Source organism: Crocodylus siamensis, chromosome 1 (assembly GCF_052110815.1).
Source record: "Crocodylus siamensis isolate JL-2025a chromosome 1, ASM5211081v1, whole genome shotgun sequence".
Lineage (NCBI taxonomy): Eukaryota > Metazoa > Chordata > Crocodylia > Crocodylidae > Crocodylus > Crocodylus siamensis.
This window is the reverse complement of record NC_143395.1, coordinates 385,310,526-385,327,091: the sequence shown is the minus strand read 5'-3', so window position 1 is coordinate 385,327,091 and position 16,566 is coordinate 385,310,526. Positions and strand designations below refer to the sequence as shown.

Below are 16,566 nucleotides of genomic sequence, written 5' to 3'. Positions count from 1 at the left end.
ATAGCAGGGTTAATTGCCACAGTTCTCAAAGCCAGAACTGTGGCAATTAACAATGTTATTGCTCCTCTGCTGCCAAATTTCCAGAACCACAGGGAGCCCTGTGGACCAGATAACATGGCCCCATGCACAGGGTTACTCCATATACAGATCCAGTGTGCAGGGTCAGGTAAGCATATGAGATCACTGGCATGTGGGCTCACACTCTCAGACTGACCCAACTCTGAGGGTGTGCCAAGTTCAAGTTGAATCAGACCCTAGGAGCAACCCCACAACAAAGGATTTGCTTTGTGGACTGGCCCTGCCCCACTCCGACAGCCTGCAGGGCTGTTAAGGTTAAGCACCACTACTTGAATCAACACTTAACTAATACAGAAAGGTAGACCATGCCACGACTGTTACAGAGGGAAAACTGAAATGGGTTCCATTTTGCAGCAATTTTAGACTGAATGGAAAATGCAAGGTGAAAAAGGCGCCAGCTCTGAGAAGGACACAAGAGCAAACAAAGCCTCATGAAGAGGCACAAATGTGAACATTATGCTGAATGTGACATGCAACTTACCTCAATAAGCAGCATGGGATTTCTAACCTATGTGATGTCTGTTGGCTTAGTTAATACCCTTGTCGGGCAGAAATGGATAGTGATACTTGCTCTCTGCAATCACATATATGTTTTTATATGTAAATGTATAATGTGAAGACAAAGTTCCCAATGGTTAAAATGGCAGAGGAGCACCGATACATCAGTCCATATCATATTGCCCCTGATAAAAGGTAAATTAACATTATTGGCAATTGGCTTTTGGCTGATATGATCAATAATGTCGCTGATAAATGCAGTGTGCATGGGCACAGCTGCAGCATGCATACGGCCAGGAATGCAGCCCAGCAGCATGGAGTGCAGTGTCTATCCAGTAAGTCTGTGGGAGAAAGGGGCATTAGGGGCAGATAGAGGCCCCCTGCAGTGAGGGAGGGAGTGGGGCAAGGGCAGGAGCTACACAACTGGGTCGGTAGGGGCATGGGATGGAGCTGCAAGTGGCTCATCTAGGGGGACAGGAAAGGGGGGGTGGCTCCTGCCACTGTGTGAACCCTGCCAAGGCAGCACAGGATGTGCCCCCAGATTTGTGCGCAGGGTGAAAGTGGGCTCCTGCTGTGGGCTGGGGTGGTACCAGGCTCTTCCTAGTGGGGGTGGGAGGGTGGGTAGGAACTGTGTTCAGGGGCAGCAGCGGTGTTGGGAGGATGGGTTATGGGGGGGGCACCACAGCCACCCCAAAATTTGCCATAGCCCCCCTGTAGCCCCTCTCCCAGTGCCGTTGCCATCCACCGTGAGCACAGCTGTGGCCCAACCCCTGCCCCCTGCCAGGAAGAAGCCGGCACAGTGCCTGGCCCCAGCCCATAATGGCAACCCATCCTCACCCTTTGCACAGATCTGGGGAGGGGGCACACATGCTCACCATTCCTCCCCCAGGGGTGCACATCGCAGCAGGAGGCACCCCTTCCTCCCCCGGACAAGCTGCTTGTAGCTCCATCCTGTGCCCCACCTAGGCAGCACCTACCCCTGCCCCACTCCATCCCTCACTGCAAGGACCTCAATCTGCTCCCCATGCCCCCTTCCTTCCCCCTGGCGCCTCCCCACCAGACTTACCAGCTGGGCACTGATCTCCACACAGCAAAATCGACAATTGGATCAGTGTTGGCCAAGATAGCTTGTTAATAAATCGGCCATCAGTATCAGCCTAAAAAATCTTTATTGGTGCACCTCTACAAAATAGCTTTACCTAGAGGGGGCTACATAAAGTTATCTGACAATGCGTTGAAAAGTGAGTTCCATGCTTTTATGTGAACCTACTACCTGGAACCTTCTGTATTATCAATTTTATATCTAAGTGTAATTTCTGAACTATTTTTGATGCATAGAAATTCCTTTACAATTTAATTTTTTTGCATTTCTGCTTGTAAATGAGAATAAGAATGAAGCTCAAAATTAAAAGAAAAACAGTGCAAATAGTATTTGGCATTAAGATATTGTCAGCTTTCCAAATTTAACAGCAGCTGAGAAAAAATATGTTAATAATTTAAATATGTTAATAATTTCCTACAAGATTTTTATGCAAGTTGTACGGAATGTTCTTACTCCAACAGGCATATTCAGAATAAGAGAAAAGCAACTCTGAACTCTATTCTAAGAAAATTCATTTTGGACACTTGAGCCATCATGGGTACTCTGCAGTATCAACTGAGCAGGAAATTTAAAGTTTGGGGGTTTTCTTCTTAATTAGAAACAGAAGCATTACTTTTTTTTGCCAATTCATTTTCTGCAGGCCTTGATGTTCAGATACAAATACTCAAATTAAGGTTTATTACATCACTTAAAACTTGTCTTGGGCAAGTTTCTGGAGGACAGGTGGAGAGAATGGATGACTAGTTTTATGTGGATAATACAGCATACCTAGCAACCTATGGGGAAAAGGAGCAGGTATTTTAGCTGAAAAGGAAAAAACACTGTAGTAACAAATGTACAGAATAACAATCATGAATCAAAAATTAGATATCTGACTATTTTGATTTGTTAGACAATTTAAATATTTGTTTCTATAACCACAAGCTGCAAGAAACCGAGTTATTAGACAAATATGTAAATCAAACCTTAAAAGCCATTGTGAGCCGTAACACGGAAGGCTGTCAGATTTAAGTAAAGTTCCAAGGTTTATTTATTTTTTTACTTAAATAGGACAAATTAACAGCTTGCACAGCCTAATAATTTGGAGGTGTGGTTCTAAGAAAACTATTTCAGGTGAAATTCAAATTAGGGTAAGGCAAAGCATCTTCATGCTGTAGAGCAGTGGTTCTCAACGTTTTCTTTTTCTGCGACCCACTTCTGGAAGCAAAGTTCAGTGGGGGTGGGGAAGCTCCCAGCACATGGCATGACTCATCTTTTATGTGCGGCGCCACCAGCATTGCCCCCGTGACCCTCATTTGAGTTGCAACCCAGGTTTGGGAACTGCTGTTGTAGAGCCAACTCAGCTGTGCACAAATGGAATTTATGAAATTCTTAAGGCTGCCTTTATATGTTCTCTGGGTGTGGGAGGGAGCGCACTTTAGTTAGAGTGGCTCCGGAGCTGCTCTAATTAAAGCGCCCACAATGTTTCATGTATTCACTGTCCCGTGCTTCAAAAGGGTGGAATGGAAGGGGTATGTTAACTGAAGTTTATTTGATGAGCTCCTGCCACCATTTGGAAACATGGGGACACTGAACACATGAAATGCCAAGGCTGCTGGAGTGTGCTAATTAGCTAATTAGATCAAGTCAGCTGTGATACGTTGCAATTACAGTGCATTGGAGCAGATGTCCTGCACATCTACAGATTCCCTCAGTGGCTATTGACATTATTCATTTGCTTTTGAGGTACATTTAAACATCCAAGGCCTACAAGAATGATTTCTGTAGAAATCCATCAGAATATGGAATATTTCTTTCCAAATCCAAGGTTCACGATAAAAATATATCCAACATTTTTTAAGCAGCTGTTGCAGTTTCACATTAAAAAAAGTTAGTAAAGTACAAAGTGTTTTCAACACAGTTTCAGGAAGATAACTTCCAGCAAATCTGAAGTAAAGTTTCTCTGAATTATTTTGAGAAACTGTTTCTGGATCTATATTGGTGCACAAACCATTAAGAAAAAAAAGTCACGGAACTGCAAACAGCGTTAAAATTAAACCTACAATTTTTTAGTGTAGTCGAGAAGAACTATTTCCAAAGGGGTGGGTGGAGGAACCTATTAAGTAACTGAAAATAATTTGGTGAAGAACAGTTTCATATCTAGGACCAATGTCCCTTGCCTTTAACCTCCAATTGTAGCTATGAAGGCCAATTTTTCTTGGTATCTGCAGCCAAGCTTCCTAATTGAAAATTAAAGCCTTTGCCTCACATTAACTTCCATAACAATTTCCATTGCTGCTGGAAGTTCTGGTTGTAAAACATGTTTACTACACAGACTATTATATCTGAGTTTATTCTTTTTGCTCTTGAGAGGTCGTTGCGCCTGCTCCTGTTCCCATCTTTACTGAAATACCATGGTGTGCCTGCCTGGATCTGCCATTCAGAATCAGTTACCTCCAAATATGTCACCTGTAAAGCTGTATTCTCTTTATCAGTTTAGCACCATAGTGGATGCTTTTCAGTATCCAAAGCATGCAAAATACCATAAAGATAGGCAGATGATTCCAGCATGACACCACTATCCCAGTACCTTCCTTAGTTCACATGGTCTTAAGAAAACATTCTAACATACTGTGCTAATTAGGAGGGCATTGCATGCCTGCAAACAATTTAGAACAGTGAAGCATTATAAACCACCCCTCCCCAGTTACCAGCTTGACTGTGCCTTCTTAAAGAAGAAATGAAAATCTATGGACTATTATAAGGGAGTCTCAGAAGCACAACTAAAGAAAAACTCTTACATCAGCTACGCTACAGCTGTCTACCAATCTCCTTTCCATTGTGGGCTTTTTATAGTTTTGATATCTGTTTATAATCCTTGAAAAGTTTTAGAAAAGGATGCATGTAGCCAAACAGACTGAATAACAAGAAGGACTTTGGAACTGGGCATTGAAAAAAATAAGTGCTCACTTCGACAACTCTAGTAGATAATAGATACTATTTTCAAGTCATTTTTCATCAGACAGTAATCAGAAGTCATACAGATATGCTATGACAGCTTATTCTTTTCATTTTGGCCTAAAACTGACAAAGAAAAAGAAATGCAATATACAATCAACAGATGAAGAAAGAAAAATGAGAGTGGAACAAAGTTAGCATGAGGCGGGTAAACATAAGTTTATATAGAACCCTTAATTAAACTAGAAAACGTGAAGGACCAGACACACTAAGAGCACCTACACATTCAATAATGCATAGTGGTTACTGTGCATTTAATTAGTACAAGCACTATATAAATGCACAGTAACCAGAGTTGGATCATTGTGTTGAATATGTCAGTATTGCTCCCTGAAACAAGGAGTTTCAGAATAATTGAATATAAAGCATACTTAGAACATTGTGATAGGTATAATTTAGTGAGGAAGATTCAGACTCCCATTATTAGAGAACACTTCCTGGGAAAACTGTTGAAATTGGAAATATTTACTTTCTTGATCTGGGTGAATTGGCTTTTAGACTGCAGTATAGATAAAGACTGCAGGGTTTTTTTTCCCTGAAGAAGAATTAAGGCGCTCGCCTGCTGAAGAATGCCTCCACCCCACCTCCAAAAAAACAAACAAACAACAATAATTGTCCATACTGATTTATTACATCTATCAGCTACCTCTAATAGCCATACGCTCGGCCATGATTAGAATGGTGTCATTCTAAGGCCTTCAAGCCTCTTTCAAAAAAAGCCAAGAAAGTAGTCCTAGGAACTGCTTTTCTGTCCCAAAGTCCATCTGATGTATCAGTAGTCCAAGGCTCTACTCTTTGCTTTCTGGTTCAATGTGTAATTAATGCTTGCAAGAGCAATGGCAAGAAGGTACAGCCTGTGTACAGACTTCACTCACCTATCTCAGACAGGGGTCACAGTTGATTGCTTTTGCCAGTGTCTTGCTGAAACACTACAAAAAATTCAACCCACTTGGAGTCAGCAAAAATATTAAAATGTAGAGAATAAGGTCAGGTATAATCTAGTGGGGAAGACACCGAATCCTGTTATTAAAGAATACTTCCCTCTTCATTTTTACAGAAAAGCTAGGAAATCAGCGTAGAAAAAATTTCCAGTTTCATTCTTGATCCAGGTCAATTGGAGGGAAAGAAGAAGAAAAAGGCTCTCTCAGAGGATCAGCATCAGTCTTCAATCCAGTCACGCTCATGTAAAAAGCAAAAAAGGGAACCCACATCTGCAGTCCCATCTGTGGGATTCACTGGTTCACTTAGTGCAAATCTGTGCCACTTCTGAACTACCCTAGTAGCCTACACCTGGTTACTAGCTGTTCAAGCAGTTATTCCAGCTGCTGGGAAAGCCTCATTACCCCTGGACTAATCCTTCATGTCAAGAACTGCAGGAAGCAGTGGTGCAGTGTCACTGTGTTGGAGCCATACAGTCACATTGCAATAATGACCTGAAAATTGATGCTACTGTGTGTGCACAACTGACCCTTTTTGTGGAAAAGTTAATGCCAACCCTAGCTAACAAAAGTTTTCAGGCAGGATAAGTAACAACTCACCACAGTTTATAAGTAATGACACAGGAAAAGAAAAAAAAAAGTTATATCCTCTAGTTGATTATGCTTTGCATACAGAAAGTTGAGGCCTGAAAGTTTACCATGTCATCTACTAAATTTTGATTTAGCCCGCTTGTCAGGAAAACTGGCTATTTCTTGGCCCAGAAACTGTTTTGCTTTTGCAATACAGATGGAAACCTACTTTAAGATCATAAAGAAAATCCTCCTGTTTTGTTAGTGTTGGTGAATCTAGTAGGGGTTGAACAATGTTTCATTCTAGTACAGTGACCAGAAAGGAAGCAGGTTTTCTGCATCATCTTTTGCCATGAAGCATATTTCAAAAGTACCTGAAATAGTTTGTTGAGGAAAATTTTAGTATTGCCACAGCAAGTCTTTGGGTCCCTCATACTCAGTATTTTATTTACATGCATCTCCTCATTTTCTTAAAACAGGAGATTAGCAAACAGTTCACATGGGGATCAAAGAACCTTCTTTCTTCTGCAGGTCCTTGGAAAAGAAAGAATCCTGATAATTTGTTGACTTACCTGTTCACAAGAGTATGAAACCAAAAGCCATATATTGTATTGTATATATTGGAAGGGGGGGCAGGGCAAAATGGTTTAAAAACTCTAAAGGCATACAAATTAGTCCCCAATTTAACAGGTTTGTCCACAGAGATCAGTCTGTCCAGCAAGAACATTTAATTGAATTATTTATTTTGCTATGCAGGTCATACAGGAACAGTGAAAATCCTGAGAAGAAGGTTACAGATCAAACTAAAGATGGTTCAGATTTAACCCTGACCTCTAAGATTAGACTTGACATCATGTTGTTTTAATATCAATGAAAAAACCTGTACAAAGAATCTCTCTGCACCCACAGAGGGGAGTAAATGTAAACATTTTCAAAGCCAAAACTTTAGGTTATAAATATCTCACACTCAAAAAGCTGAAATGGATACCATGTATTTAAAGTTGTGAAACAAATGCACACCCATAAGTAATATTTGAGTCTATAATTAATTACAACATCATTGCCCTACAGATTCCATACTTACTACTCTATGTTCTATTCTGAGCATACAGCATGACAATGTCTGTATGTCACTAATGCAGAGCATGATGTTTGTGATATATTTAATTTCCTGATTATTGATTTAGACTTAGTGGATATCTGATACATGCAATATTTCCAAAACATGCTGAAATATAGAATTAAACAAGAGGTAGCTAGGGTTACTCTGGTTAGCTGCACAAAAGAAAATTTCAGAAAGATACAAGTACCTAAAAAAGGATTAAGAGCTAAATGAGAATCTCATTCCAGGGATCTCTATTGAACAGAGACATTTATATTTACTGAAGAAAGGTATAATAGCTATTTTACACTGTAAGGAATATATTTCCGTAACTCTGGGGTACTATTAATTGAAATAGAAAATAATGAGAAGGCCATAATACTATCAAGAAGTTTAGCTGCTTGGAAGGTTGGTTCCTGTGTCATTTAAAAAAAAAAAAAAAATTTATGGTCAATCAAACCTGGCATGCAAAAAAACAAAAAAGAAAAAAGAAAAAAGAATTCCATGGGGTAATATATTTAGTCAGTAAGTCTTAGTTGCAAAGAATACAAATGGTTTTTATTAAAAATTTGTATCAAATATAGTCATAGACTATACTTATCTGAAAAATGTGAAAATACATCAATTAGTTATTTTCCATGTGTATTGCAATCCTTCCTCTCTCTCACAAAGCATTAATCAATTTGATATTGTTACTACTAATTCCAAGCAATAATTAACACTGTTGTCATATACAGACTTTGCTTCTCTACCATCAACAGAGATAAGAACACAATTTTAAGGATTTTTTTTTCTTTGCATAATATACATCTCACATTTTCAGATTGCTATGCTATGTGTGTTTCACAGAAACACATTCTAGTAACTATTTGGTAGGAAAACCAAAAGTACTTATTTTGTGCCGCACAGGTCAGCAACCTATAGCCCACGTAGCAAAGCCAGGGGCTCCAGCAGCATTCAGTGGCAGGAGGCTTCACTTGTGCCATACCATGCTGCACAGCAGCCGGAGCTGGGTGGCTGGGTACTTCACCCATGCTGTGCTGTGGTTAAGCAGCAAGGAGAAGCAGCAGCCTACCTTCAACCAGAGCCAAATCATTCCAGCCCAACCACTTGAAAATATGGTGTCCCCTGGTCCAGGACACCAACTGCCTTGCCATTACCTAAGACATGTTTTGCAATATATATTTCATTACGTTTGAAAATGAACAATAAGTATAGCAGCAATAAACTCCTGAGTAAAGCAAAGTACAGGTTTCCCTTGTCTTATGCGGGTTCTGTATGTGTGAATTCACTTTTATACAAGGACCCTTTTAATACCAAAAATTTGTTATATACAAGGTAAATTCACTCTTATGTGATTGGTGTGGTGGAAGCCTGCAGTCAGCTGCTTTGTGCAGTGCACCGTGGGAGTGACATGCACCAAAATAGTCTCCTGTATGGATCTGTGCTCCTCCCTCACTGTCTGTGGCATGTGCATCTGTAGTTGCCATCCCCATTATGATGATGCCCTGTGCTTGTGTGCTGTTGGTGAGCACCAAAATTGTCTTGTAAAAGTCATCAAAATGGGTTTGGGAGGTCAGTACAGCTGAGGCCTTGGAACGTACCCCTATTTGTTACATTGTAAAGTGGGTTCCCTTTATGTGAATTTGAGTTATGCATCATTTTCCAGGAATGCGTGTACAGCATAAAGTGAGGGAAACCTGTAGTTAGTTACTAGAAGGCTGCTACCACAGGCTGGCAAGAAATAACTTCTACAGAGCACTGGATGTCAACCATGAGCCTTTCAGCGTTGTGCTGAAGTGTGACTTGTGGCATTTCTAAAGTAATCTGTAACTAACAAATCTGGAATTAAATCCAGAATCTGCCTCCCTGAGCTGATTTTTTGGGATTCTTCAGTGGAAAGAAGATTTAAAAGCATCAGTGGATGATGTGAGGGCCCCAATATCTGCCTTCAGGTAGGGACAAAAATGATCAGGTGGCACCAAAGGAAACCAGCCCTTACTTTAAATGGCCACAATCCTGTCAAAATACCAGCAATTCAATTATCTGTACTTGAGTTTATTTTACAAATCAGATTCTTATTATACCTGATCTGCATGCTTGGTAAAGTTTAAGTACTAGTCACATCCAAACATGAGGTTCACCCAAGACCTACAAGCTTCTCCAACTGTCATTTCTGATTTGGCCATGTAGGAGAAGGGATTATATCAAAATCGAACCGAACCAGACTTCAAAAGCCTGTTCAAGTATCTGCCTTAAATCTGTACTTCTATTTTAATATAGTTTTGATTGTAGCAAGGAAGTAACCTGCTGACAAGAGTTCCAGGAGTCTTATACAATACAATTGCATTTTCACTGAAAAGTGTTTCTATATTACATGGAATATTTTCCATGGCCTTGTCCCCCTTCCTCCCCATGTTCCCTGGACGTAGCGGCAGAGGCATGGGGTGAGGGCACCGTTGGTGGCCTCAGCCTGCCCTGCCACACCTCTGCCAGCGCCTCCTGCAGGGCTGACAGGGTAGTGGTAGGGGGAGAAATGGGTGTACTGCGGCAGTGCGGAGGAGTGGAAAATAGTGAGCCCAGGTTGTCGTGATGGCAGTGGGAGGAAGGGAGGAGTGAGTCTGGACCCAATGTGGGGGTGGGCCCGAGGGCGGGGGAGAAGCTGGCCCACCATGGCAGTGGAGGGGGTAGGCGGGAGCACTGGGCATAGCCCGATACAGTAGTGGTAGGGGAAGGGAAGGGGAGGAGCGGGCCTCCCCTCCTCACTTTGGTCCCAGGCCCATACCTCCCCCATGCCCTCTCTCCCACATGGGTACGAAGCCTGCTTCTCTCATCCTCCCACTGCTGCTCCCCCCCTCCTTGGCTTCTCCCTTAGGCTTGATCCTCCCCTACACCCCCTGAATCAGGCCCGCTCCTCTCCTCCCCCTGCCACCACAGCGGAGAAGGGGGGAGCGGGTCCGGACAGGATGGGGGCGGATACGGGGCTCCATCCCCACCCACTCCCATCATTGTTGATGGGCAATTGGCTAATAATAATAATAAAGTGCGCTATAGGAGAAAATGTGACTTGGAAGCTTCATGAGCATAACTAAGGCCACCAACTGGCTCCAAGTGTACTACAGGTTAGAATAACTACTCTCTCAGATTTTTTTTATCATATTATTTTTTTTTTTTAAAAAAATCTTTCAGCCAATTAAAAAAAAATATTTTACACATTTTTGCTGTCAATTATCTAAGTTATTTTTTCTCATGTGGTTTGGCATAACAACATCCAAAATACAGGTTTACACTGCAGGAACAATGCAACGTTAAAAACAAAATATAAAATAAAAAAGGTACCATTCTCATGGACCTTAACCAGAAAAAAAAAATTCCTATTGGTTTAAACTACAACTTTCACACACATTTAAGTCCTACTGATTGAACACAGAAAAATCAATTTAAGTGTTAAACAATACAAAGGAACTGTTTTACTTTAAAGACAATTCACATTTTGCATTCACACAGCAAAAGTACTTGCTTCACACCGACTAGACAGAGAACGTTTTGACTCTCGGCTGCACCTCTCAGAAGCACAACATAGAATATGCACAGTCTGAGAGGAGGAAAAAAAAGGAAATGAAGGCTTTAAACCATTTTCCCATCCTCCCAATCCTGGGTACTTCAGGGTGCCTGGCATAACCTAGATAAACTAATAATTTATGCCTAATTTATGCCAGTCTCTCTGCGACTACCCTATGGATTACAACACTTTCTGGAATTCCTGCAGTTCTGTGGCTTTTGAAGGAAACTTCAGAGGGCAGTTTTACAGATGTTTCCTGTAAGGCTTGCCCCAGAAGAAGCCTGCGATGGTAAAAATGTGGCTTCTACTCATTTTGTCTTTTTCAAACAGTATAAAGGCACTATGCATTTTTTTATCACTAGATACATTGATAAAAGTTTAGCACATCTTATTTGGAAGCTGTAATTAGACTCACTGAGAAAAGTATAGCCATATAGTAGAAATGGCTGGCTGCAGGGCTAATTGGTGATAAGCAGGGATCCAGGTTTTTCATTTCCCATGGAAAAAAAACATGGATTTCCTGTTTTACCTGAGGAAAATGTGGATTTTTTATTTTAACAAGAGAATCATGTGGACTTCGCAGTTTTGCAAAGAGTGTTCTGCAGGCTGGCAGAGTTTTAGTCTGCAAGGGGCTGGGGAGAACAGGAGGAGAGTGGTCAGGTAGGGGGTACCATGTGCATGTTTATGCATGTGGCTCCAAGGCAGCCTAGGGAGCAGCTCCTGCAGGTAAGTTGGGGGGGGGGGGGGAAGGAACTGAGGCACCCACAGGGAAACAGGGAGTTGGGCAGGGCTGGGGCTGTTGCCCAAATGGGCAGTACTTGGGACCTGGGGCCCAGGGCCAGAATGAGTGGCCTCAGGGCTCTGGTGCCGAGTGAGATGGGGCTATAAGCAGCTTGTCCAGGGGGCGGGGGGATGCAGCCAGCTCCCCACCATTGCATGCACTCCTGGAGGGTAAGGGAGGATCCCTACCCCGCAGATCTGTGCATGGGCCAGGGGTGGGCTACCTGCTGTGGACTCGGGCTCCACCCTCTGCTGCCCTCCCCTGAGGCCTTGGCAGTCTAGCAGAGCAGGGAAGCTCCTTCCTGCTGTGAGCTCTGTACTGCCCTGATGACACATCCCCTAATCATCTGGCAGCAGTGGGAATGGCAGAGTGTGGTTGTGCCGCACATGGGTGCAGGGCGAGGAAGGGGCACACAACCGTGCAGCAGTAGGGATCTGCCTCCCCCTACCCCTCCCTCTCCCTGTTCCTGAAACTGAAGCAGGCAGCCCGCACCTGTCCCCCATGGGTTCTGTTCTGCCAGTCTTGCTGCCCATGGGGGTGGGGGCGGAGGAGTGGGGAAGCCAGGCTCTGTGCTCCACTATGCTGCAGCAGCTGCCACCTCCTGCTCAGGCAATGCTGTGGGGGGTAGGGGGCTGCAGTCCCAGGTCCCTGACCCTGCAGCCCTGACAGCTGGAAGCCCCCTCTGGCAGGGCTGGGGTGGGAAATAAAAGGCAGAAGGGCTATGGATGGCTTGGGCGTGAAGGGCCTGGACCTGCCTTCTATGAGTGAAGGGTGCAGGGGGTGCTCTGATTTTCCATGATAAAAAACCCAAACATCAAATACCAAAATTTATAGGTACAGTAAAAGCTCTGTTATCCGGCATCCCCCGAGAATGGGGGATGCCAGATAACAAAATACGCCAGTTAATTGAGTGGCCCAAACAGGCATCCTTGCCTATTTGGGCCGCCACTTCTTGGGCGTCACTGCCCCTCCTGTAGCATCACTGACCCTCCTGCTGGCCCTGTGGGCACTGCAGGACAGGGAGGTGGGCCCCACACAGCCTGTTATGCCCCCTGGCCATGGGGTTTTGGCAGCGCAGGCTGCTTTCCCCTGGGCCGTGGGAGCTTGGTGAAACCAGAAGTGCCACTGTGGGCACTTCTGGTTTCACTTTACCTTACAAGTCAGCATTCCAGTTAATAGAGCATGCCGGCTTGTAAGGTGCCAGTTAATAGAACTTTTACTGTGCTTAGACGTTATTTTATTAAAAAGTGATTGAGGCACTGGTAGGTTTCCAAGTTGATTTAAAATTGTAAATATCAATAAAACATTGTGTTTAACTGACAAAAAGAGTGTGTGTGGAGTTTCATTTTAATTGTGAATTTTGTGGTTTTAATCAGAAAATTTGCAATTTTTTTTTAAAATCAGAGGAAACAATGAGCCCTGGTGACTAATAAGCAAGTTACTTTAGCTTAGGATTTTCAATGTATATCAGGCACTTTAATGCCACTAACTGCAGAGGCAAAACTCCATAACAAATCTACTACTGCCTAGCAAACCAAGACAGTTGTGTAGTGCAACTAAAAGAGATTACCACAGACAGAAACAAAAGAAGAAAAACAAAGAAGTGTCTCTATGAAGAAAACAGATCTCATTGTAAGAATCCCTCCCCAACCCCCGCCGAATTAGAACAACAGTTCTCAAACTAGGGGCTACAACGCTTGCAAGTGGGTTTATAGGGCCCACAGAAAGTCCATTATCGTAGATAGGCTCAGACTGGAAGTGGGTTTACAAACTGACCTCGAGTAGGGTCATAGCTCAAAAGAGATTGGAAACTGGCTTAACACAATAAACAGTATAAGATGCTAGGATGTGGAACGCAGCTCACAAAAGAGAAACAGAAACAGTGATCCTGACCCTGCAAATGCTTATGAATATTCTTTATTTTATGGACTGAATAATAGCCCCACTAAAGTCAGGATCAGGGCTGTTTTGCAAATCTGTTAACAGTAAAGTTCACTTGAGATGAAGGAATAACATAGGTTCCAGAGTTATTTTTTGTTCACTTTAACAAAATGATAAAGGAGTAGTTTTTCCAAAGAAAGACAAATGGGGTATCTGTAATACAGCTGAGATTTTTTAGAACTAGCTTTGAGCACATAGTGTACTTGCCATGGAAAGCCTGTATTTGCCAAATGTTTATATATTGAAATTTTCTTTCTACAGCTCTTGAATAGGGTACACTTGACAAAACATTAGACCCTGATCCTACAAAGATGGATGCACATGCCTAACATTAGCTATTGTGAGCATCCATTGACATTGTATTGTATAATCTTACAATTAACAAAGCTATGTTTGTGGTATGTAATTTTAATGATTAGATCAGGTCATTCTTAAATAGTGTCACTAACAGAGGTACCTCAACTAGCCATCACTATTCTTTACCAGTTAATTCACATGCTACAAGTTGAACACATGCACAGCTGCAGAAGGAATGAAAAAAGGAAAAGATGTGGAAGAAAACCAGGAAATGTTGCAGAGCACCAGTCTAAACATCTGAAAATTAAGTGCAAGGCTTTCATAAGAGGTGCCTGGCAGAACTATGAAACGTTTAAATAAATTCTAGTTTATTTTTCATTACAAGCCTGATTTTTAAATTATTGATTGATTAGTTGAGAGACTACTACAAAAGTAGTTCCGCAACACAAATAAATCTGTAATTGTTATCCCCATGCAAATTTTTGTTTCTGAATATTTTCGAGTTTTACTTCTACAGACCTAGACATAGAATCTAATGATGTACTATAGGAAGGAAACATGCAATGCTCAAATCCATCTCTGCCTCCAGTCCAGAGATTTATAACCCCATTTTTTTCTTTTATTTTAGTCCTTTCTATGCCTCGCAGTCACAATTTCCACAGTCAGCTCCTACAGCTTCAGAGAGATCTATATACTCATCTGGGCAGAATTCACTACAGGTTGTGTACAGAAATCTTACCCGTAAGTGGCACAGAATTTTGTTTAAATTTACAGAAAATTATTTCATTTTCAGCAATTAAAAAATGTTCAGATTAACCCAAGCTAAATTATTGAATGCTAGCAGATCTCAGCAATTTCCCTTCTTCACAATTAACAATTTATAAAATTATCTCCCAGAACCTCAACATAACAAAAAGAAGAAAAAAAGTCATTTCTCCACAATAAGAACTGCAACCCTTACAAAATGCTAATATCTCTGTACTCAAGAAAAAGCCAAAAAACCTGAGCTTTACATAACTGTCTACAAATCAGTGTATTTAGTATTTAATAGAAGAAGTTAAGAGGACTACAATTTTTTTGTTCTTGAATTGCTCCCAGGTCAGAACTCTCAGACATTTCTGACACTCAGGAACACAGAATGGAGGGACAAAAGAGTAGGTATGTAACCCCAACAAACAACATTGCAAAAAGACTATAGCACTTTTGGAAAAAATGGAACTTGTGAGATTTTTAAAGTTATCTGGATGCAGATGGGTATTTTCAAAACAACTGACATAGGTTGATTTCAGAGTGACCTGAGGAGATGGTTGTCCACTTGGAAATACAGCCCTTGGGTGAAATTTTTTTTTTTTTTTTTTTACCAAGTATGCCCTTTATCTCCCTAAATTTACTCACGTTGGTGCATGTATAGAAACATTTGCAAATATATGTATCTATATTGATGCACACAGACATGCACATACATGCACACTGCGTACACAAGGCATATATTATATAAAGTGGTAAGGTTTTCCCCATCACTGTGGTATCATAGTGTTCCAAGATAAATACAAATTTCTGGGGGAACACCCTATCATACTTGAAGAATTATTTGTAGTCCCCCCCCACCGTTAGAGTGTTAGGAGTCTAATCTCACTGAAATCCACAGGAGTTTTTATCAGTATACTTTAACACCAGTAGGCTCCATTGAGATTTACTGCCCTTGAAATAGTCCTTTAATTAAAAACATGCTTAAAATGACAGGTCAATTTCATTTCCAAAGGGAAAGCAGAGGGGAAAAAAAGGGAGCCACTGAAACTGAAAAGAACAAATATGGACAGTGAGATTTTGGAGCTTGCAGAAGGCTTTATTGTTGTTAGTAGTACCCTGATGATAACCTTTGATGCCCAGGGGTGATGCTTTCAAAGGGGAAAAAAGAGGGAAACTCCAGCCTTTGGCTTACTTTCTTTCCCCTGTGAAAACTTCTGCAGATAGGTCTGTCTCTTCAGTTGCCTCAAGACCCATCAATGAGCCTGGCAGAGACCATCCTCCAATCGAGGGATCGCCAGGGCAGCAAAACTCAGTGAAAGGAGCTCCTGCTCAAGTGGGAAGGCAGGGTTGAGGGGGAATGCATGTGGCACCGGCACTGCCCTGCCATTCTCACACCAGGTGAGAGGCCCCCAGAGCCCGCCACCCTCCAAGGCAGGCCAGAGTCAGCGCCCGGCAACCCCCAGGGCCAAGCCTCGGCGGTGCCGGGGAAGCGGCGCGGCCGGCGGGGGCTGCACGTGTGGGCAGCCCGTGTCGCCCCCGGCCGTGACCGGGCCCGAGTCAGTGGCTAGGGCCAGCCGCGCCCTCCTCGCGGCGGCTCCGTCCGTCAGGACCCGGCCCGGGTGCACCTGTTGGCACCAAGGGGCGCCGAGCCGAGCCCCAGCGCCGAGGCCAGGCGGCACCGGCACCTGCACCGCGGCCGTCCCTCACTCACCTGAGCCAGCACCGCCAGGAGCCGGTCCGCCCCGCGCCAGCCGCCGCCCGCCGCCAGCCACGCACCGCCCGCCGCGGCCACCGCCGCGGCCGTCCAACGGCCAGGACCACGCTGCCGCGCCCGGGGCGCCTTCAAGCCGGACACCCGGCAGCGCCGGGCTGCCGCAACCACCGCTGCTCTCCACGCCGCCATCTTCCCGGAAACGGCTGTGAACGTCAACGGCTGCCCTCGGCCCGCTA

At 43.1% G+C, this 16,566-nt stretch overlaps 1 protein-coding gene across 2 annotated transcripts in view; it reads right to left on the bottom strand.

Annotated features, from left to right (window-relative positions):
- The window catches only part of MICU2 (mitochondrial calcium uptake 2), a 245,141-nt gene extending 228,576 nt beyond the window's left edge, over positions 1 to 16,565 (bottom strand). For both annotated transcript variants that reach the window (XR_016439323.1, XM_090028979.1), the window contains exon 1: positions 16,328 to 16,565. Coding sequence is in view for 1 of the 2 variants with exons in the window: in XM_090028979.1 (XP_089885105.1) it covers positions 16,328 to 16,519 (192 nt within the window). In the remaining variant the exon portion in view is untranslated. The remainder of the gene's footprint in view (positions 1 to 16,327) is intronic.
- Between the last annotated feature and the right edge of the window lies 1 nt (position 16,566).